The sequence below is a fragment of the Tursiops truncatus genome, chromosome 1 (genome assembly GCF_011762595.2).
Source record: "Tursiops truncatus isolate mTurTru1 chromosome 1, mTurTru1.mat.Y, whole genome shotgun sequence".
Taxonomy (NCBI): domain Eukaryota; kingdom Metazoa; phylum Chordata; class Mammalia; order Artiodactyla; family Delphinidae; genus Tursiops; species Tursiops truncatus.
Window position 1 is genome coordinate 138282178 of NC_047034.1, and position 24062 is coordinate 138306239.

General features: G+C 49.8%; 1 protein-coding gene across 1 annotated transcript in view; it reads right to left on the minus strand.

The window, feature by feature from the left end:
• MROH7 (maestro heat like repeat family member 7) overlaps positions 1-24062 on the minus strand; it is a 50021-nt gene that overhangs the window by 12324 nt on the left and 13635 nt on the right. Inside the window, exons 4-17 of the mRNA XM_073789327.1 lie at positions 20833-20906; positions 19461-19526; positions 18429-18502; positions 17982-18111; positions 15672-15767; positions 15059-15163; positions 14712-14847; positions 12041-12153; positions 11457-11633; positions 10917-11071; positions 8627-8765; positions 6208-6398; positions 4044-4181; positions 1837-1951 (exon numbers count right to left, since the gene is read on the minus strand). Of these exons, the coding sequence (XP_073645428.1) occupies positions 1837-1951; positions 4044-4181; positions 6208-6398; positions 8627-8765; positions 10917-11071; positions 11457-11633; positions 12041-12153; positions 14712-14847; positions 15059-15163; positions 15672-15767; positions 17982-18111; positions 18429-18502; positions 19461-19526; positions 20833-20906 (1709 nt within the window). The remainder of the gene's footprint in view (positions 1-1836; positions 1952-4043; positions 4182-6207; positions 6399-8626; positions 8766-10916; positions 11072-11456; positions 11634-12040; positions 12154-14711; positions 14848-15058; positions 15164-15671; positions 15768-17981; positions 18112-18428; positions 18503-19460; positions 19527-20832; positions 20907-24062) is intronic.

Sequence of the window (24062 nt, forward strand, 5' to 3'; positions counted from 1 at the left end):
CTCAAGAAATGGCACTTTCCCTTTCCTCACCAGGGTCATGGGGGAAATTAGAAGTAGACCCAGCAGAGCTGAGGCTGTAACCCCGCCTCCTGGCTCCCAGACACACGCTTGTCCTCTCGGAGGTGACATATTCTGCTGGTGCCTAAAGAGCCAGGCAAAGTGTTCACTTGGGTGCTCACTCATCCATCCTATCCCCACTTCTTGGGGGCCCTCTTGGGGCTGGGTTTAGGGATGCAACATAAACACAATGTAGTCCCTACTCCCTAAACTCACAGTCCACTGGAGAGGCAGAAAGGTGCAAGAAGTGCCGGGATTGCCACGCTGCCTTGTGTCCACCTGGCAATCTTTACTCAAGGCCCAGCTCAAATGACACCTCTTCCAGGAAGCCTTCCTTAACCTTCCACTGTCTGAGCAGACAGTGAGCCTCTGAGCCCCACTGTACAGACCCTGGTGATAGCCCAGACCCACTGTGTGGCAGCCAGCAGGTCACAAGAGGAAGATGGGATGGCGGTTAAGAGAGTGGGTTTTCCAAATGTCCATCGACCAATGAATGCAGAAACAACATGTGGTATGTACATATAATGGAATATTATTCAGACTTAAAAAAGAATGAAATTCTGACCTGCTTTACAACATGGATGAGCCTTGAAGACATTATATTAAGTGAAATAAGCAAGACATGAAAGGACAAATATTGATGAATCCACTTATATGAAACCTAGGGTAGGCAAATTCATAGAAACAGAAAGTAGAATGGTGGTTACAGGGGCTGAGGAAACGAGGGGGGGAGAGTTAGTGCTTAAGGGGTACAGAGTTGCAGTTTGGGAAGGAAAACGAAAATCTTCTGAAGATGGATGGTGGTGATGGTTGCACAGAAGTGTGAATGCACTTAGTGCCTCTGAGCTGTACACGTAAAAATGGTTAAAATGGTAACTTTCATGAAATATATATTTTTTACCACATACACAACCACAAGCACACACACAAAATGAAAGAGAGAGTGTACTTTACAGCCCAGGTGTCTGGCTTTGAATCTTGGATAAGCCACTTAACGAGCTGGGTGGCCTTGGGAAAGTTACTTAAATCTGTGCCTTGGTTTCCTCCTCTAAACTAGGGGATGGAATAGTATATGCATCATAGGATTATTGTGAGGATTAAATGGATCGGTATGTGTAAAGCTCTTAGAATATGCCTAGAAGGTAGTAAGTGCTCAATAAACATTGGCTATTGTTATTGGCAAGTCTTCCCTTCTGGGGTCAACCCTACCAACCTTCTCCTGACTCATCTCTCCCCAGTACCCACTCCAGTACCCTCATACACTCACTCAGTTTAGTTGTCACTTCCTCCAGGAAGGCCTCCCTGATGTTCCCCCACCCAACACATCCAAGACTTTTGTTCTCCCACCACAGCCTGAATTGCCCCCATCATAGCACAAGTCACTCTATAGTACCCTGTGTTATAATTGGGGCGTACTCTGTCTCCACTCCCATACCAAGAACTCCTTGAGAGCAAGGCAGAGTCAAATTCATATTTGTGTCCCCAATCTGGTACCTGGCACACAGAGGTGCCCAGCAAAGGTTGGTGGTTGCCTGGGGCAAGGGGGAGTCTGGGAAGAGTGGAATGGGGTGGAGGGGGTAGAAAGAAGAGGAGAGATGGGAGGGAGGAGGGAGAGAGAGCTACAAAGCCTTTCTACTCAAAAGAAATCATGTTCAGGAAAGACTCTAAAGTGTTAAGTACTTATTGCACAGGAGAAATGACCAGCAATGGGAACTGAGGCCTATGCTTAGGGGAAGGCCCAGGGGGACCCCTGCCCCACGCCCAGTGCCCAGTCTCTACCTCCACGAAGAAGGCAGTGGCGGTGATCTTGTGCTTCTCGTCGCCTCGCTCCAGGAGCGGGATGAGCAGATAGAGGATGCGGCACAGCTCCTGGCAGGAGTACTGCACCATGGCCCTGGGGGTGGGGGAACAGTGCCCTTAGGCTCTCCAGCCCCAGGGGCATGTGCTGGGTGGGGGCCTAGCCCCAACACTCAAAACTCTGGGCAAGCCCAAGTCGCCTGTGTTCCTGCATCCCCAGGGTTTCCCACCTGGACAGGATCTCAGAGACCATTTGATCTAACTGCTTCATTTTACAGATGGGAAAACTGAGGCCCAGAGTGGGAAAGTGACCTGCCTGAGAGCACAGAGCAAATCAGTAAGAAAGATAGGCTTAAGACCCCTGAGTGCACAGGACCACTCCAGCAGGAAGAGACAGGAAGGAAAGGGTGTGAGGACCCACTCACTAGGCACCAGGCAGCAGCCAGACACTTTCAAGTAGTTATTGCATTTGATCCTCACCATTACCCTTTGAGGTAGGTTACTGTTGTTAACCTGTTTCGTGGATGAGGAAACAGAGGCTTTGAGTGTGAAATGCCCAAGGCCATAGAGCTGGAAAATGGCAGAGCTGGGGCCCCAACCCAGGGCTCCCCACTCCAGCTGCCTCATTCATTCTACTAAGCCAGTGGTTTTCAAAGTGCAGCCCCTGGGCTTCCCTGGTGGCGCAGTGGTTGAGAGTCTGCCTGCCAATGCAGGGGACACGGGTTCGTGCCCTGGTTCGGGAAGATCCCACATGCCGCGGAGCGGCTGGGCCCTTGAGCCATGGCCGCTGAGCCTGTGCGTCCGGAGCCTGTGCTCCACAACGGGAGAGGTCACAACAGTGAGAGGCCCGCACCGCAAAAAGAAAAAAAAAAAAAATACCGCAAAGTGCGGCCCCTGGACTAGCAGTATCAGCATCACCTGGGAACTTGTTAGAAATGCACATCCTCAGGCTCCCATCCCAGGCTAACTGAATCAGAAACTTTAGAGGTGGGGCCCAGCAATCAGTGTTTTAACAAGTCCCATAGGTGATTCTGATGCAACCTCAAGTCTGCACTATGCTTCATTAATCAATGAGTCCAGGAAAGTGTGTCGGCCAAGAGTAGAGTCTGGAGTAAGACAGCCTGGGTTCAAATTCTGGCCCTACCACTAGCTGTGTGACTTTGGGCAAGTCACTTAACTTCTCTGGGTCTCAGGTTCCTCATGGGTAACACTGGGAAAATAATAGTGCTATTTCATCGGTCATGGTGAGGGTTAAATGAAAGTCCATGAATGTATGGCTGTTTGCATGGTGCCTAGAGCACAGTAAGTGCTCAATAAATGCGGTTGTATCCTGAGACCCCTGGGGAGAGCACCATCCTGGACACTCAGCGTGCAGGGCTAAGAAGCAGACTCTTCCTGCAGGAGCCACATTAGTGAAATCAAGGTGCCGCCCCACCCTTCTCCTGACCCCATGGGAGGCTGTGTGTGGTTGGGGGGAAAAGCCCTGATCTGGGTCAGCAGGTCAATTCCAAGCCTTGCCACTTCCTGGTTGTGTGACCTTTGGTATATAACTGTCCCTCTCTGAAACTTGGCACCCTCCCCTGCAAAATGTGCATTAATAATCCCTGCCACCCCCCCCAAAAAAAATCCCTGCCCCACCAGTCAGCATGACGATAATAAAAGCTAACCTGTGTTGGACTCTTACTATATGTCAGGGGCTGTTCAAAGTACTTTAATCCTCACCCAGATCTTGGAGGTGGGCCCTGTTATTATTTCCACACTACTGATGGGAAAACTGAGACACAGAGAAGGAAACGAACTTGCCCTGGGTCACACAGCTGGGTAGTGGTAAGCTGGGATTCAGACGCAGGTAGACCTGCTCCAAGGCCACACTATAAACTGCTCGGCTAGACCATAATTTCTGTATTAGCGTGGGAACTAAATTCATAATGTGCTGAGAAATGTGCTTTATAAATAACCTAAGTGCTCTGCAATGCCAGGTACTGCTGTAACGACAGTTTGTAGAGTGTGTGCTATCTTTCACATCTGAATTGGCTACCCACTGAGGTATATGATACTCTGCCAGTCTCAGAGGAGAGACGATGGAGGGAAGGGTCTTGCCCAGAGAGAAATGCAAACCCAAGTCTTTCCAAAGACCCTGAGGTCTCTCCCCTCCCTCCAACCCCTGCCCTGGGGGTCGCTGGCCTCACCTGGCCAGCAGGGACACTCCACGGTGGTGGTTCTCCGCCTGTCCCATGAGCTCCCAGCCACCCTGGTCCTCCAGAAAGGTAGCCTCGTATGAGCAGCCCATCTTCAGCAGAAGGATTTTCACCACTTTGACCACACAGCTGCCAAGACAAGGGGACTGAGACCTCATGTCAGCCTGCCCCCAACAGGCCAGACCTCCCTCCACCCAAGTCTCTCCCACCATCAGTTCCATCTGCCAGACAAATTTCTCTCCACAGCCTCAGCACATGGTGTCGTCATGTGACAAGATCCTATCTTGCCCTTACAACACACCTGTCAGGGTAGGAATTGCTTACCCCATTTCATTGGCAAGGAACCAAGTTGCCAGGAGGTTAAATTGGTTTAACTCAAAGTGCAAAGCACTGTTATAGGCCAGGACTCAAACCCAAGGTGTCCTGACTTCAAGCCCAGCTACACAACTGCTTGCCTTCTATCCCTCAAAGTGCACTTTTCTGAGCATAACACGCAATAGAAACCAAAAAGGAAAAGACTGAGGAACTGGACTGCATAAAAATTTTAAAGTTCTGAATAGCAAAGACCATCAAATTGTTGCAGGTTAAGTGATAAACTGGAATACAAATGACAAAGAGTTAATGTCCTTAATATATAAAGAGCTCTTACAAACCAATAAGAAAAATTCCCAACAGTCCTGTATAAAATTAGGCAAAGAACAAGAACAGGTTGCTGACAGAAAAGGAAACAGAAATGGCATTTAAACCTCAACCACATTCATAATAAGAGAAATACAAACTAAAATTACAGCAAAATACCATTTTTTTCAAATTTCAGATTGGCAAAGATGAGAATGTGCTGGCAAGGCTGTGGAGAAATAAATAGTGTCATATACTACTGGCGGTGGTGTCCTCTGTGGGAGGCAATTTGGCAAACTGGGTGCTTTAGGAGGTCCTTCATTTTCCCTTCACTCACTGGTCAAGAACTTTTTCCACCACATATTCCTATTCCACCATAATATTTAAATACAGAAACCTTCTGATGCACCCATTCTACTTTCAGGAATTCATCCTACATATACAATCACATGTAGGTATAAAGACATATAAACAGCCTCACTCACTGCAGCATTGTTTCTAATTGCAAAATGCTGTGAAGCACCTAAATCGAGAGGATCCTGGTAAAGTAAATGATGGTATATTGGAATCTACACAGAGGGATATTATGCAGCTGTTAAAAATAATGAGGCAGCTCTATATGTAATGATCTCAGAGATGTGGTATACAATAAAAGCAAAAATATATAACTGTGTAAGGTCCACTAACACTGGTATAAAAGTAGAGAATGAAAACACATGGGCTTAGCCCTCCATCAACCCCCTCTGAAGGGCAAGAAAGAACTTGGGGTTCTTAGTCATCTTAGGGCAGATGACTGGGGTAAAGAGAGGAACAGAGACTCCCTTTTAATGCCTTTTGAGATTTTTACCCGTGTGCCTATATTACCTGTTCCAATTAATAAATAAAAATCAAAATGGTTCGGCCTTGGGTACAAATCTAATACAAATAATATCTCTAGGGAGGGAGGAGGAAAACCGAAATGGCGAGCTCCTTGGGGGAAGCTGATTCTTCCCTGCCATCCAGCACTAAGCAGAAGACATACCCTGCAGGTGCTCACAAACAGTTGTTGAACACATGATTGGCTCTCTCATAAAAGTGTGCACCTGAGGACTTCCCTGGTGGCGCAGTGGTTAAGAATCCGCCTGCCAATGCAGGGGACATGGGATCGAGCCCTGGTCCGGGAAGATCCCACATGCCACGCAGCAACTAAGCCCGGAGGCCACAACTACTGAGTCTGCGCTCTAGAGCCCGCAAGCCACGACTACTGAAGCCCATGCACCTACAGCCCGTGCACCACAACAAGAGAAGCCACAGCAATGAGAAGCCCGTGCACCACAACAAAGAGTAGCCCCCGGTCACCACAACTAGAGAAAGCCCGCACACAGCAACGAAGACCCATCGCAGCCAAAAATAAATAATAAATTAAAAAAGAAAAAAAAGTGCACGTCCGTTTTCGCTTCTAGTCCCAAAGCTAATTTCTACTGATCAACTGCCCTAAAGACTTTCGGAAGGGCCCTTGCTGGTGGCCCTCCCCCTGCCGGGGACAGTAGGAACATACCATACAGGCACGAAACCAGAGGGCTGTCCATCGTTCTTGGCGCTCTTGCAGGAAACCACGTGGCCAGGCAGGTTGAGGCCAATGTGGTAATGGACTTGAATGAGCAAGGCCAGGAGCAGCTGGGGGTAGATGCGCCTCACGTGGCCCATGCAGCTGTTGACGGACAGGAGCTCACAGAGGCCGCTGGCTGCCTGGTGGGGCAGGGGGCGGGATCTGTTAGATGTCCCAGCACTCCTGGCAGGGCCTGGACTGCTTCTCTAGGAGGCTGGCTCTGGATCTTTGCTCTTCTCTGGCCCAACTTGGGCAAGCCCAGATTCCCCCCCAACTACCACACCCCGACTCCTGGCTTTCTGGGTGAGCCCTGCCCCAGAACAATCAGAGCGACCCTTTGCCTTTGACACACCCCTGGAAGAATCATGGTGGGAGGATCTCTTCCCACATTTGTGAGGTAGAGTCTTCATCCCACTGTGCAGGGGAGGAGACAAGCTCAGAGGGGTGAAGAGACTTGCCGAAGGTCATCCAGCCTCCTGGGGGCAGAGCTGGGACTTGAAGCCAGGTTTTCAGATTATGCGCTGTAGTGAGCCCTGCCTCTTTCTGGTTCATAACACAGGCACACAGATGGTGAGGGGGACACCAGTTGCCTCTTCGTTGAGGGCCGTTAAACCAGGCTGCCCTCACTGCCTCCTCTGAATGACATGAGAATACACCAACACACAGTGATCAGAGGAGGAGTGCATGAATGCCCAAACCAGGGAAGGAATGGGTGCTGGTGCCCTAGTCATGGAACTCAGTGCTGGGGGAGAGAGGCAGAGAGATCCAGTGGTAAAGCATGGGATTCCGGGGCAGGAGATCTGAGTCCTGGCACCACCACTCACTAGCTGTGTGACCTTACATGAGACGTGGAATGTCTCTGAGCATCAGTATCTTCCTCTGTAAAGGGATAATACCACTCGCTCCTCTTTATTTGCTTCCCTCCACCAGCTTGTCTTGCTCTCTGCTGAATCCCCAGAACTTATGAGTATGCCTGGCGCATAGTAGGTGCTCAATACCTGTTGAATAAATTGATCAATCCAACAAAAAATTTTTGAGTCTACTGTGTGCCAGGTGTATGTTGGACTTTGGGGATATCAGGCTCAGGCACTGAATTCATGCATCTCACTGATTACCCAAATGACACCCCCCCCCCCACACACACACAGTATTGTTAAATCACAGCTGGGGTAAACTCTCCCAAGATAAAGTATGTGAAGCAAAATATAATATGCACCAATTTGATCTGGTCAGAGAAATCAGGGAGGGCTTCCTTGAGGAGGCGATAAGAGCTAAGGGTTGAGCAGAAGTTAACTTGGTGGATAGCAGTCTAGGCAGAGGAAACAGCATGTACAAAGGCCCTGTGACAGAAGATAGAAGTGTTTAAGAAGATCTGACAGGGAACTTCCCTGGTGGCACAGTGAATAAGACTCCACGCTCCCAATGCAGGGGGCCCAGCTTCCATCCCTGGTCAGGGAACTAGATCCCACATGTATGCCACACTAAGATGCCCGCCTGCTGCAACTAAGACCCGGCGCAACCAAATAAATAAATATTTAAAAAAGAAGAAGAAGAAGAAGATCTGACAACGAACAACGAGGTTGGACCCATGCAAGCAAGAGGATCACGGTGAGGGGTGAGGGCACGAGGCCGGTGAGGGGTGCAGGGCCTTGTAGGAGCAGGTAGGAGCAGGTAGGAGCACTGTGTTACTCTCAAGGGCAATGGGAAGCCTCTGAGAGGGTTGAGAAGAGCAGATGTGCATTTCTCAAAGATTTTTTTGGCTGTGGTACAGATTGGAGGGGCTGGAGTGGAAGCAAGGAGATGAGTGGGGGTATTATCCAGCTGGCTAGGACCAGGGGGTTGGTGACAGAGGCAGAGAGAAATCTGTCTCTCCACCCAGCCCCGTTCCTGCAGTCAGAGCCCTTTCCCTCCGTGTTCCCAGGGCCGACCTCTGAGACTGGCAGCAGAAGCACTTAAACATTTTATGTTGCTAAATGAGTGAACGAGTTTCCTCGTTTAATTTTCCCAACTGCCATATGAGGTGGATATACTATTATTTCCATTTACAGAGGCAGAGAGTGAGCCTCGGGGAGGTGAAGCGACTTGCTCAGGTTACAAAACCTGAGCAAAGCCAACCCTCAGACTAAGGTCTGCGAGTCCCAGGTCATTCTGTGTCCACTATTCCAGGCTGCTGCCGTCACTGTAAGTAACAGTACTATTGTCGTCCAGTGGATCACAAACAAGAGGCCAGAGACAGACTTGCTCAAGGCCACACAGTCAGTTCCTGGAAGAGCAGGGAACTAGAAGATGGGTGTGCAGAACTCAGGGGGAGGGGAGGAGGGCGGAGGATGGGATGGGGCAGTGATGGAGCAGGGTGGGGTGTCCTCACCGCTAGGGGCATGATGGAGGCCCGGCCCTTCTTGGTGACAGGCTTTTCCTTCAGGCTGGTCAGGAGCAGATCCAGGAGATCTCGGGTGTCACAGCTGGGCTTGCGGAGGATCAGCTGCCTCCACATCTCTGCTCCGTTGCTGGGGGGTCAAGGGTGGGGATGGTTAGTGGGGACCAGGGCAGTGGGGCCACCCTGCCACCCAATTGTTTGGGGAGGGGGAATGGAAGGTGCCTTTGAAATGGCATCCATGGACGTACCAGAAAATTTCTGGAATGGACAAGAAAACGCTCCCTAAGAGGCGGGGGGCTAACAATTATCGAAAACCCTATGACTCAGGGACTTACTTTACCAGGTGCTTTGCATACAATTTATTACTTCAGCAAATATTGAGCATCTGCTGTCTGCCAGCAGACGTGAGCAAGGTAGTCAAGATACTCAAGGTCACTGAATTCTTACACTGACCCTCAAGGTGGGCTATTATTCTAATTTTACAGATGTGGAGTTAAGGCTCAGAGAGGTGAAATCACCGGTCCAAGACTACACGGCTAATGAGCTACGGAGACCAGAAGTGACCAGGCCTGATGACTCCAAAGCCTGTGCCTGCTCTTCTATGCCAAGGAGCCCTTTGGGGCCTAGATCTTGCATTTGTCACATAATGTCAAGGAGGGCCCACTCCTGTCCCTTAGAAGGCAGTATACAAGGCAGGGGATAGCATCTGGGCCAGCAGGCACCAGCCTGTAGGCACTCCTATCGTGGGGAGGTGAAAATGCTGACAGGGCCAGTGCACTAAAGGGTTAACAAAACCCTTTCCCCCTTCTGCTTAAGATTTGAACCTTCCATTAACTTTCCAGCTCCGTTCCCCTGGAAACCTGATAAAGATAGTATGTCAACTATGTTGCTAAGCAACATTGCTTACGGTAAAAATGACCCAATTGGTAAATTGCATCTGGGCTGGAGGAACTATAAATTAACTAGAAGGACCATTGGGGACGCTGTGGCATTGGGCTTCTCAGGGTGCAGTGACTTGTGACTGGGCTTGTCCCTGTGGGGATCCTGGAAGCAAAGTCTAGACAGTTATTGTAAGAGACACTAGTTCTTTTGAAGCCTGAGCCACTTAAGCCAGGGCAGCACCTACACCTTTCACCTGGGAGGACCAAGGCCAATACTAGATTGAGGAAAGTGAGGCATCCAGGGCACAACATTTAAGGAGGTCCTCCAATCAGGCAAGCACAGGAGTGGCAATTGAGAGCAAGGCCTCCTTAAATTTTGTCCCAGCTCTGTCTGGCCTGCTACACAGGCTGCTGTAAGGACTCTGCCCTGTCCTATATCCTGAGTAACTGAGGTCAGGTATGGCCCTTGCAGTCTTGAGTCTGAATGTTTAGTGGCTCCAAGAAGAAAACTCCCTGGTTTCCAGTGAAGCCAGAAAGGGTTAAATTCTTCCAGGTGGGAGATGGGAGTGTGTCACCCCTGCACTGATCTTGGTTTCTATGAATGACACCAGCTCTCCTGGTTAGAAGCGCACCTCACTTGCACAGTTCTGCATAATTCTTTTCCATTCACTCTCAACCAACTACCTTAAGATGTGGATCACACGCTTCTGCCTTGTTTTCATTCAAAGGTGTGGGAGCGTTTCCTGAGCTGGGAGACTGGAGCAGCCAGATTTGTCTCCCCTGCTCACGAGCTCATCACCATCTGGCCACAGTCCCCTCTGCCCATCAGACCAGAGGTCCCTGAAGGCTGACAGCATGGAGCACAGGGCAGGCACTCAGCACGACCGGCTGCATTACTTGTCATGACCACCCATTTGGGGTGAGAATGGGGGGATTATTTCTTCCTTTTGCATCTGGGGGAAAACTCAAGCCCAGAGAGGGCAAGCAGGCTACTCAAGACCACAGAGCGTCTGGAGGCAGAATCAGGACCAACACTCAGTGCTACTTTTATGGCATCGTTGAAGCGCTCTGGGCTTGGAGTTGGTCAGATGCGAGTTTAGGTCCTCATTCTGTTGCTTGTTCGGTAGGTGCCTAGGGCTAGAAAACTTCCCATGAGCCTCAGTTTCCTTATCTATAGAATGGGGTTGTTACACTTGTGAGAAAACATACAAGTGTGCAGCACAGACACCTGGCAGTGCTCAGGGAGGACTCGACGGTTGTCATAAGCATCGTAGATCATAGAAGAGGGACCACCTGGGAGGGCGAGGGGCTCCTCTGGTAGAAGAAGGGATTCCCAGCCGGGAACAGGGCTATATCAACCCTCTGAAGTGTAGTGGCTGGAAGCCCCCCTCACTTGGTACCTGTCCAGTGGGAGGGGACACACGAGCAGGGCCACGACGACCTCGGTCATGAAGGAGCTGGCCAGGAGAGAGACGGGCAGCAGGGCCACCTCTCGGGCCCGTGGCTTCTGAATGTGGCTCAGGTGCACGTAGATACCCTGCATGATTTCTGGAATCTGGGGTACAGCCAGGGTGACCAGGAGCAGGCAGAGGGCCAAATGGAGAAGCCAAGGGGGTGATGGGGGAGCAGGGAGACAGGAGGAGGAAGGAAGGGGGTGACAGGGTGTGGGGAGAGAGAGGGGAGAGGAGGGCGCAGAGGGAAGAAAAGGGGAGACGGGCAGACAGAGCAGCCGCCCCTTCCCTGGGAGACAGCTTGTCTTTGCTGCCCTCCTGCACCCCACACTTGATAGTTGAGCTGTCTTGGGGGCCAATAAGGGAGTTCTTTCTCACCTGCAAGTTGGGAGCATCTGGAACTCAGCCACCACCAGCCCTGCCCTGCCTGAGGGATGAGTGGGCCCTGTGGGGTTTCCCAGCCCAGCCCCTGCCCCCCGGGGGCCTTACCACCTCCAGTGCCCTGTGTCGGTACCGCTCCAGCACCGAGCTGAGTGTGACCTCCGAGGCCAGCTGCATCATTTCCCCCGAGTCCTTGCCCCAAGCCTCTGAGCCACCTTTCAGCCCTTCCAGGGCTGCTAGCAGCAGGTCCTTTACCTGTTGGGGCCCCAGGAAGTCTCCAAATTCCTGCAACAAAGGCATAGAGACCTTGACACACATGGGCAGACCCAGAGCGAGCCGTACATGGACGCCCTAACACCACCAGACATATGCAGAGGTCAGCAGGGGGGCATATACTCAGTGAATCCGTGAGTGTCAAACACTTTGAGGAGGAGCTCCAAAAGAAGGGGTGACATGGCCCCTGCCCCCAGAGCTGGTGACACGGCCCACGCACTGTGGCGCAGACCAGAGGGGTTGGGAGCCCACAGGATGGGCCTGTGTGGTCAAGGAAAGCATGTAAAGGAACGTAAAGGGAATTGAGCCTGGAAGGATGGAAGGGGAGGAGGAAGCACTGGGGCAGGCTGGTACTGCCCCTCCTCCCTTGTCCCCATCGCCCCAGGAAGGCCCAGGGCTGTTGGGGAGCAGGTGGTCACCGCGATAACACGCAGAATGTTCTGGCACGGGCTGACAGGGTTGTAGGGGCCCAGGAAATGCTTGTTGCTCTCATACAGCTCCTTCTTATCGGTCTCTTCCTTATCTCTGGCTCCTGTAAGCAAAGAACCTTTTCAGTGAGGCCTGACCACCTATTTTGTCTTTTAACTTTTTGTTAAACATAGATGTAGGATGTGCCTAAATCATAGGCGACCAGCGGGGTCAGTTTTCACAGTGAGCATGTCCTTGTAGTGGGCACCCAGGTCAAGAAACAGAACACGGTCAGCACCCCAGAAGACCCTCCGGTGCCCCCATTTCAGTCCACTATCCTCCTCCCCTACTCAGGGTAACCACTATTCTGACTTCTAAACCTGCAGATTCGATCTCCTTGCTGTTGGACTTTCTATAAATGGACTCATACTGTATGTTATCCTTCGTGTCTGGCTTTCACTCAACCTTATGTGGGTGAGATTCACCCACCCTGCTGCAAGTTGCATGGGTTCACTCACTCCCAGCGCTGTATAATTTTCCATGGTATGAATATACTACAATTTATTGATCTGTCCTACTTCTGATGGACATTTGGGTTGTTTCCAGCTATTATGCATAGTGCTCACCTGAATGTTCTAACACGTCTAGTCCACGCCTTTTGGTGACTATAGGTACACATTTGTAGGCACATAGCTGGGATTGGAATTGTGTCCTAAGGTGGGTATGGGTTCAGCTTCAGGGGATATTGCCAAACAGTTTTCCACAGTGGGGACCAATTATGCCCCCACCAGCAGTGTGTGAGAGTTCCAGTGGCTTCACATCTCACCAGTGAATTTGTCTGTTCCGTTTTTGCCACGCTGGTGTGTGGGTGGCAACACCTCTATTAAATTGCAATTCCCTTACCCCTGGTGTTCCCAATCCCCCTTTTCTGTTTTCTTCTTTTTTCTGTAATACTAATCATCACTTGACTTACAATAGGTGTTACTTGCTTTTTTGTTCATTGTCTCCTGACAACAAGAAGATAAGCTCAACAGGAGGATTATTGAATTAATCTTTTTTCTTCTGTGTCCCGAGTGCCTAGAATAGTACCTGCAGGTGTGGGCTCCTTATTTTCTGCTGAAGGAAACACATTTCAGGAATATTTCCTGAGTCTAACTGTGGCCTGGAGTGGGTCCTACCTGGATCCCCCAGGGTGTGCGAGACACAGGCATAAGAGAGGGCCATTGAGGCAGAATAACATATGGACTAAGTATGCAGGTTGTTTGTAAAAGGAAGGAGATTTGAGACCTGGAATCAGGCAGACCCAGATTCAAATCCTAGCTTTGCTGCTTCCTACAGTCAGGGGCCCTGGATAAACCATTTCACTCCTTGAGAATCTAACAGGGTGGGTTTGTCTTAGGGTCAACAGATAAAATACAAAATACCCAGTAAATGTGAATTTCAGATAAACAATTTTTAGTGAAAGTATGTCTCAAATATACCAAAAGGTATTTACCTTTTATCTGAAATTCAGATTTAACTGGGTGTCCTATATTTTTATTTGCTAAATCTGGCAATACTAATTTGGTGTATACTATTCCTGTCCCTAAGACTGATCATTAACGTGGCTTATATCACCTTCATCTATCACTCAGGGGGTCTGAGTGGTTCCTGGGCAGCAGGGGAAATCTCCGAGGGGCTAAATCTTTGCCCCAAATGCTAAAGAACAAGAAGAGCAGGGACACCAGCCATATCCCCAAAGGTTGAAACTAATAAGACGATCCTTGTAGGGATGGGGAAAAAGGAAACTCTGCTTGGCAAGTACCTATAATGTGTGGAATGAGCTGGTCTTTTTACATCTATGATCTCATTTAATCTTCCAAAAAGCTTGTGAGTTCTATCCTATTGTGTCCTTCTTTACAAATGAGGAAATCTAGGCCTTGACAAGAAAAATACTTGCCTAAGGTCACACAGCTAGGAAGGGCCAGAGCTAGGTCTTGTACCCAGGTCACTCTGCCTCCAGAGCCAGGGAAGTTTGAACAATGTGCCAAGGTTCCTTGGTCTGGAGCAGAGTTGGGACTCTGGAGAAAGGAAGGAGGCAAGTAACAGTTGATACTGCACACCTCTAGGTGCAGTCCCAGCTGGGTTCCTGTGGCAGCCCATACCATATCACGAGCTCCCTGCAGCTGAATCCAGAGATGTACTCCCACGTACAGGTTTTAGCCACTCCAGATTCCAAGATAGGACCTGCTCTTTGTTCATTCATCCAATAAATATTCACTGAGCACCCACCATGTTCCAGGCCCAGGGCTAGATCTTGGGAATACAGTGGTGAACAAGACACAGACTCAAATGAACTTATAGTCTAGTGGGGGAAGACAGACCAAAACCCAGGACACTGGGGCTGTTATGCCTGGGCGTACATGGTGGCATGGGAATGTGAAAACAAGAGTCACACATTAAACTTGGAAGAATGAGGAGACGCTTACATAGAAGCATTGCTTAAGTCACAACGGGTTGGTTTGTCACCTCTGTCTCCTAGTTCTGTGGGGACTAAGGCTTCACACTGATTTCCAGACCCCATTGGACTCTGTGTTGGTCCCTTCCATATCCCCCCAGTGCCTTGTTGCCATGGCTCCATTCAATTCCTAGGCTGAGTACCTGCTCAAAAGCCTCGTATTAGAGGCACTCCAGAGGGCTTACGTTTTTGAAGCTCCAAGATGGTGTAGAGGATGGTGATGCCGTCCAGAGCCTCCCGGCCAATCTCCTCATCAGGATCCCCGACGCGAATGACGAGCCTCCCCAGCAGAAGCCCCAGTGCCGGGAACCCCGAGGACATCTGTTTGTGTCATAATCTTAGGGACTGAGACTTACAGGTTTAATAAGGCTATACCACAAATGATGAACTGAGCTAGATGGTCTGGCCCTGAGAGCCGAGCCCTCTGAGGATGGGGGGACCACCTGGGAATCTCTGGGTGGATGCACAGGCTCCCTCAAAGCTGGGAAGGTTCTCCCTAGGAGTGCCCCTCCTCCCTCCCAGGGCCACTCACAAAGAAAGGCAGGGTCAGAAGCATGTGGTTCAACACAGAGACATTGCTTTTCACAGCCCGTGCTCTCTCATGGGCCTTCCCAGAGTTCATCCAGGGCCCCAGAGGCTGTGGGGAAAAGGGCAAGGCTCAGAGCTACAAGCTGGATGCCAGCGTCTACTGCCTGGACGGGCAGGCCAGCCTTCACCCATCATCAGGAAGCTTCTAGGGAGACAGCATAAAGACAACCCGCTGTAGCCCTCCTCCTTCTCTTAGAGCATGGGGAGACATGGGGTCCAGAAGCTGAGGACAGGACTGGGAGACCAGAGGGAGGACAAAGGTCAGTGAGGAGAGAGATGAAAGGTGGAGAGTCTTGAGGTTAGGAGAGAGAGACAGGAACAAGAATTTGGAAAGCAAGGATATGGGGACAGCTGTAGCAGGAGTATGGGGGATAGGGAGAGAGTGAAGGGGCAGGAGTTTGGGACGTAGCCTGTGAGAGGGGCAGGGAAGCAGAGACCTGGCACAAGATGACGTCCTGAAGTCAAATCACTCTTTCTGGGTCCAGCCCCCCACCCCCAGATCTCCCGAGTCAATTCTCCATTCTCCTCCGCCTTTGCTCTCCTCCCGGCCTCTGTACCTCCAAGATGCTCTTCAGCCCAGCAGGAGTGGGGTCCTCAACAAAGAGGGCATTGAGAAGTGTCTGCAGGGCATCCAAGGTCTGACGGTAAAGTGTCTGTGGACAGGAAGAGGACCAAGCCACTAGGGAACCTCTGGAGCAGACCCCAGCCCCAGGCGACCCCCGGTGTGGGTCAGGGGAAGAAGGGGCACTCGGACTCAGGAGAGCTGCTTTCTTGTCCCGCCTCTGAGACTAACCTTGGTGTGTGACATTGGACAGATTACTTTCCCTCCACGGGTTACAGTTTCCTTATCGACAAATTGGTAATTATTATCTCTACCCTTCTTAGCTTACAAGGGGAGGCATCAGAGGCCCCGCATTTACTGAAAATCTACCGCGGGCCAGGTGCGTGCCTCGTGATTTGCACAACCGTATCACCTTATCCTCAAAGTGTTTTTCTCATTCTACCAATAAGGAGACACTTGTCCAAGGTCACAGAACAAGGAAGTTTCGGTTTGTGAGGAGCATGAGAAGATGGGTGGGAAAAAGCTCTGGAACCGTGAGAGCTAGATCAACGGACGACCAGCGTGACTTCTATTACTGTCTCTGGGGAAGTGTTCTGATTCTTTTTTATATTACTACTCCTAGATCCAAATAGATTTTCGAAGTTGCCCCTTCCAGGAGCCATCTCTCTTCTGCCCGGTTGTTTCTTCCTTCCTCAGCCACACCACAGTCCTGAAGTTATCTTAGGAGGGTGCAAGCATTACACACACGCAAGGCTGAGCAGTGTTCTGAGACCCGCCCTCCCCTGCCTCCCCTCTTCCCACCGCTCTCCCCATCTACCTTCCAGGTTCTCTGTCCAGGCTTCCTGGGTCTGTGCACACCAGGCTTACACCACCACCACCAAGCAGGCCTCGTTCACCGACCACCTCCTCCTTCCCTCCCATCTGTGGCCCATCACTGTGCAGCACTGCTCTTTTCGCACCCGGCATGGGGTCCACCCCCTCTCCTTTGGGTCTTCTCTCAAGTGCACCACCTCCGGGACTCAGAACCTTCACGCTGGGGCTGGTCTGGCCCCCAGGGCTCTCTCACCTCACCCTCTGGGCTCCAGCCACACTGCCTCCTTATCGTCCTTGGTCACCATGTTCTCTCTGTCCTCAGGCTGCTCCCTCTGCCTGGCACACTCTTCCTTCTGCCATCCCCTTCAACTAGTTAGCTCTTCTGTAACCTCTCACCTCCAGCACCATGAGCCCTGACCCCCAACACACTCAGGCTCCGCCAGTTCCAGGCTCTTCATGGTCTTCATAGCATCAAGTACTTCTCGCTTGCAACACGTACCACTGTTGTAATTTTGCATTTATTTGTATGATACTTTGATAATCTGCCCTCAGCCCTACTGCATCCTTCCCTTGTACTTCTGGATTAGGCATCAGTTAATATTTGCTGAATGAAAGGATGCATACCTGTGCCTCACCCAGAGCTGAAATCCCTCTCCCTAACCTCCCCCACTGACCCCATCCTACATGAAGTGTCGCCTCTGATCACTCCTCCTGGGACTATCCTGCAGGGGTTTGAAGATGCCATGGGAGCCCCTTGAGGTTCCACTTCCAGGCCTCAGCCCCAACTCACCCAGTCCTCAGGCCTTTTCCTCTCACTTCTGGCCATCTCCTGAGGCCATGCCAACATCTGCCCACATCCTTCTCACGGGGCAGAGCCCAAAGTGGACAGTGCTTCAAATGAGGGATTCTTTATTCTGCAGATTCATACATTCACCAAATGTTTATCGAGTGCCTACTCAGGCCAGGAGAGGGGAGGTGAACTGCCCAAGCTACTTGAGGAGCAGTGTGAACATCAAATCTACCTCCCAGGGGACTTCCCTGGTGGCGCAATGGATAAGAATCCGCCTGCCAATGCAGGGGACACAGGTTCGAGCATTGGTCCGGAAAGATCCCACATGCCGCGGGGCAACTCAGTCGGTGCACCACAACTACTGAGCCTGAGCTCTAGAGCCCGCGAGCCACAACTACTGAGCCCACGTGCCACAACTACAGAAGCCTGCACACCTAGAGCCCGTGCTCCACAACAAAAGAAGCCACCGCAATGAGAAGCCCGCGCACTGCAACGAAGAGTAGCCCCGCTCGCTGCCTCTAGAGAAAGCCTGTGTGCAGCAACGAAGACCCAGTGCAACCAAAAATAAATAAGTAAAATTAAAAAAAAAAAAAACTCTACCTCCCAGAACACCTTCCTTTCCCTGCTGGGAGTCCAGGAACGTGCCTCGCTCTGAGGATGCCAGGCAGCCCCGAGGCCCCACTGGGGAGGGCCCTGCCTCACCTGTATGGCCTCAGCCCTGTCCTTGTCTCTCTCCTGCACGGCCTGCACGGAGGGCAGGGAGAACACACTCTTCATGCATGTGTTCACCAGCTCCGACCGTTGCTGCACGCCCAGGACAAGCCGGGAATGACTGAGGAAGAGACAGAAAGCAAGGTCATGGGGCGAGGCGGGGTGTGGGGTGGGGAGCCTGGGGCTGGAGGCAGGAAGTGAAGGATGCAGGGCTGGCATGAGAGCTGAGATTCAGATCTACAAAAGCGCGAGATGAGGAGGGTAGGAGGAGGGAAGTGGGGTGCAGGGCAGACAGCCCCAGCAGGCGCTGGGCAAAGGGAAAGGAAAAGGCCCAGGACTGGGCTGGGGTCCCGCACAGCAGAGTGGCCCCAGAAGATACAGGCGGAGTCCGTGGGTAGAAGGAATGGGGAGGGGGTTCGGGGAAGGGGCTGTGGTCACCTCAGCTGGGTCAGGGTCTCCATGACTTGCTGGCGGACGGAGCTCAAGAGAGAATCCAGCGGTTCCTCCTGGATCTGCTTCTTGACAGGGGACCATGGAGGTGTCAATGAGGGCACAGGCCACCGCAGACCACCAGGGCCGAGGCCACTCCTCCTCACGGAGCAGGCCGTGGCAGCCCCTCGGCGTGGGCAGCCTCCACAGCCTGCCTGGCCTCCAGTGGGGGGAGCCAGCTGACTGCTCAAGCCCTGTCCAGAGCCCTCAGGTCAAGGCCACCAAAAGCATGACAAGCCCTAGCCTGCTGCGCGCCCCCCATGTAGGGCTCCGGAAGAACTGTTTCAGCAGCCCCACGGTGGGGAAGTATACCTAAACCGTGGACCGACCCAATGCAGAAAACACCACGCATGGCCCTCGAAAGTGGTCCGGTTGAATTCCTTTAAAATGTCCTTCTAATTCCTCACTTTTGATCTAGCACCAACGACCTATAGGTGCTCAATTAACATTAATTAAATGGAAGTATCAAAGGCAAGGATTTTTTCTCTCTTTGTAGCTAAATATAATTCTGGAAACTTCAGTGGTTATCCCAGCACAAACATTCTGGTGGTTAACTGAGAAGTGACTGTATTTAGCAAAGAGAAAAGGAACGTTCCTTCACAGGTTCCCCATCAGAAGGAATTTTGGGGGAAATAATGTATAAAATACTAACGACGGCTCCCAGGTGCCTAAGGCTTTACAGTGAACTAACCTTTGGGTTCTGTCCTCCCAACAAGCCAAGGACACAGGTTTTATCACAGTCATTTGTGAGGTATTAAGAGCGAGGCAAGGGGAAGGGGAAGTGAGAGGGGAAGTGACTTGGCTGAGCTCCCCCAGGGTAGGTGGGGGGCAGTTAGAGGTGGAGCCGAGACTCAAGCCCCAGTGTCTGTGCCTCGACTGTCCTCTGCCCATCACACCCCACTCCAGCCTCATCAGTGGGTGGACTCGGGACGTCCGCCCCCTCCCCACCCGGATGTCACAGACCGCAAGTTGCTCACGCACCGTCATCTTCTCTTCTTCCACGTCCAGCACATCCTGGCTCTTCTGGAGGCTGAGGGCATTCTCGACCTTGGGGGCAGCAGAGGGCAAAGCCGCAGGGTGAGAGCCACACTGAACCCAGCCCTCAGGGGCTGTCCCTTCACCCCCCTTAGCCACCTGCCACCTGCAGGCAAGCCGGCCTGCTCCTCCCCAGCTGCCAGCCCCCAGCGTCAGCTCAAGACAAGTGAGAAACCACAGGGGAACTTGAGGGGGCTGAAGACTTGAGAAGATTGTGGTGGCAGCGGGGAGGTTGGGGATAATCCCTGTAGGCTAGCATTTGGGGGAGGACCAGATATCAGGGACTGCAAAGCATTCTCTCCTCTCCAAGCAAGGGAGAAGAGGCAGGAGCCAATGCGACAGAAAGGGTCCCAGCACCTCAAGCTGAAATGCCATCGTAATTGAAAAGAGCCTTCTAATATCTACCCTTCTTAAGGGCACACACTAGTCGGATTAAGGCATTCTGCAACCTGAGAGAGGGAAAACATTAACCAACGTCTAATTAACCTATTAGTTCTCATTATCATTATTAAAGCAGAAGAAGAAAGAAACATGAAACAGATAAAATATATAGTAAAGAAAGCAAAACAAGAAAATCTAATGGACAGTGTGGTGGGTCAAAGATGTCACAACCTCTTTCCCACCCCTCCCATCAAGAGAACAGGTTGCACGGCCTGGCCTGGGTAGACCCCCTGCCTCCAGACTCTGTCCACCAACCAGGCTCACCCACACTCCGTGTGTCACACTCACATCCACCAGCCTGTCCAGTCTTCCCCCACTGGCCCTCACCAAGGCCTGTAGATGCTGGCTTTCTCTGGCCTCCAGAGGCCTGCTGCATGGCTAAGACCTGGGTTGGGCTTGTGTCCTGAAAAAGGTCATATCTAGCTTTTCTCCCCACCCCACCCCCTTTTTTTAATTTGGCCATGCCACACAGCTTGCAGGATCTTACTCCTCCGACCAGGGATCGAACCCTAGTCCTAACCACTGGACCACCAGGGAATTCCCTTTTCTTCCGCTTTTAGAAACCCTCTCACAATTCATTCCATGTTTTAAAAAACTGTTATCGAGCACCTAGGATATGCCAGGCACTGCTCTAGATGCTAGGAATGCAGCTGGGAATAAGACAAACAAAAATCCCTGATTTATGGAGGATGCATCCCAGTGCGAGAGAATAACAAGAAACAAGAGAAACTTATAAAGCCTGTTGTGCTTCAGATGATGATGAGTACCAAGGAGGAGAGAAGAGCCAGGCAGAGAAACAAGGAATGCTGGGGGTGGGGTGGGCGCGGGGGGAGAGGGCGTCCCAGAAAAGTCAGGTGGGTGTTAGCAGGAAGCATACCAGAGCTACTTTGCTGCCATCCTCTCTCTGCCCTGGCACCTTCACCAGACATGAGGCTACTTCATCGAAGGCTCCTGCGGGTCATAGTTCCATTGAGGAGAGGAGAGGAGAGGGTAAAGATATGGTATAGCAGAGTCCCTTCCCACCTCCCCCACTAGGCCCCTCCAATCCTTTCTCCGCCAGCAGCCAGACTGAGCTCCCATCCCTAAAAGCCTTCAGGGGCCCCATTTCACCCAGCATAAAGCAAGCATCCTCGTTAGTGCCTTCAAGGCCCTGCCAGGTCAGTCTCCCCTGCCCACCTCCCCAGCCTCACCTCCCCCTGCTCTCTCCTCGCTCACCATGCGCCCACCACACTGGCCTCCTTCCAGGCCCAGCAAGCTTCCCCCTCAGGGCCTTTGCACAGGTAGTTTCTTCTACCTGGGCCGCTCCGCTGCCACACCCCCTTGCCCAGGTAGAGCCCCATCCTTCAGGTCTTTGCTTGCCTGCCACTCCTCAAAGAGGCCTCCCCTGACCTTCAGGCTAAAGAAAGGCCCACTGTGATCCTCTTGTGCATCATCCTAGTCTCTTCCTTCAGTTGTTATCACAATCTATAGTTAAACTCTTATTTGTTATAGTAGATACATGTTATTTTGTCAGCCCCAAAGTCCCTCATCTTTCTTCTGGTGAAAAAGCCTCTGTCTTCCATGTAGGCTACTCATTCCATAGAGCTAGGTGAAGCTGCAAATCACACCCATCATCCCTCTTCAGATAAGGGTGGGCTTTACACCTGAAACTAATATAATATTGTCAATAAACAAACAAATGAATAAAGGTGGGCCTGGAACCCACGCTTGGCCAGTAAGAGAGTCCTGTGCCCCCAGACACAGTGATTGGTCCAGCTATGGGCTCTATTGGCTGAGCAGGGCCAATAGAGCCCTTGACTTAAGCGGGGCTGAGGGGAAGCCCAAGGAGAGAGACCCTGGAACTTCAGGGGTAACTTGGGCACCAGAGGCTACCAGAGGATGGAGTCAATAGTGAGAAGCAGAGACACCTCAATAGTAGTGAATAGAGCTAGCACCAAACCTTGGCTTCTAAGTACTAAAGGAACAAGTCTCCTTGGAGAAATGGCTGATTCTAGGACTTGGGCAGAGAAAGCGCAGGATGAGCCTGAGACATCTTGTACCAGAAAACAAGGAAGAGAGCCCAAGGAAGTATGGAAACACGTCAAAGAGACACAAAGCTTGCTCAAAAGGGATTCCTTGGTTAAACTCGGGAAAGTTTGAGTATCACAATAAATGATGGTAGCAACAGATTATGGTCCATCGAGTAAACTAGGAAAACATAAGTCCATACTAATATAAATAAGTAAATAACTAAATTGAAAGTTTGATGAGGAATGGTATATTTGCATAGTTTCAAAGTACCTCCTTAATATTTTTACATAATATTTACTAAAAAGGGGTAAATAATGACTTTACAGTGGAAAACCTTGGCAGCAACCATTGTACTCAAGAGATCAAAGTGAACATCGCCAGTAATGGAGCAAATCAGAATCATACACCACCAGATAGAATGCAATGAGGAAAACCAAGCATCATGTCTGTGCTATTCCTGCCAAAGATGGATGACATGAATCTGATCGTGAGGACACATCAGATAAACCCAAAATGAGGCACATCTTATAAAATAGCTGGCCTGTAATCTTCCAGTGTATCAGGCACACGACAGCCAAGGAAAGTCTGAGGGCTGGGGGAAACAAAACAGATGAGACAAAAAAGAACAATGAATGATTCTGACCTGTATCTTTTTTTAATAAAGAACATTACTGGGACAATTGGTGACATTTGAAAGGGGCGTGATGATTAGATGGTAGCAGTGTATCAGTATTAATTTCCTGATTCTGATGGTTAACTTTTATCTTTTATTGTAAGAAACACATATTAAAATTCAAGATGGGTAGGATATCATTTGGCAACTTATTATCAAATTATTCAGAAAAAAATTTTATACTGTACTTTCAACTTTTCTGCAAGTTTTTATTGTTTTAATTTTTTTTAAAGAATGAGGGATAAATAGAGGCATTTTCAGACAAAAATGGAAAGAGTCGGCCATCAGCAGAATTCACTAAAGCAAATTCTAAAGGGAATTAATCCCAGATGGAAGGTCTGAGATGCAACAAGCAAATAAGAAAAAGAGGTTAATATTTTGGTAAATATAAGAACATTAACTACATAAAATAATAATAATGTTTATAGGGTTAAGAAAAAGACAGAATTAATATACATTACCAGGAGAGCATATAAATTGGTGGTGAGGGGGAGATTAAGTGGGGTTAACATGCTTCTAAGTCTTAAACTGTCTGGGAGGAAGATAAATGCATTGATTAGTTGGACTTTGTGATAAATTAAATACGCACATTGTAACTTCTAGAGAATCACTAAAAGACTTAAAACAGTAACTTCCCCACAAGTAACAGAGAAAAGAGGGAGGAAGAAACAACCCCAAAACCAAAAAAGGAGTAAAAAAGAAATATAGAGCAAGCAGAACAAAGAATACAAACATAAGATGATAGATATCAAGCTACCCATAATTGTAAATCAACTACACTTCAATTTAAAATTAAAAAAATTTTTTTAACTATGCATAATTACATTAAATATAAATGGACTATGGGTTGGAAAACACAGTTTATAAAGAAGACAATGCTACATAAATTGATTTATAAATTCAATGAAATTCCAAGGAAAATCTAACAGATTTTTATTATATTTTATGGAAATAGACAAGCTGTTTCTAGAATCTGTATGGAAAAGTAAATCACCTAGAATAGACAATCTTGAGAAAGGACAAAGTTGGAGGACTTACAGTAATAAATATCAAGACTTACTCTAAAACACAGTAACTACGGCAATGGTTAAGGATAGTCAAACAAAGGAACAGAAAGAGTCCAGAAATAAACCTACGCATATACAGTCACTTGACTTACCTCAAAGGTGACACTGCAATTCAGTGGAGAAAGTAGGTCTTTTCAATAAATGGTCTGGAGCAATTAGATATCCACATGGGGGGAAAATGAGCCTTAAGTCCCTCTCTCACACTGTTTTCCAAAATTAATACATGATGCATTATAAATTTAATGTGAACAAAAAAACAATAAGACTTCTGGGGGAAAATATGAGACTATTTTCACAACCTTTGGGTACACATACTTGGATTATATCAATACAAAGAACTTCCACAAATCTATAAGA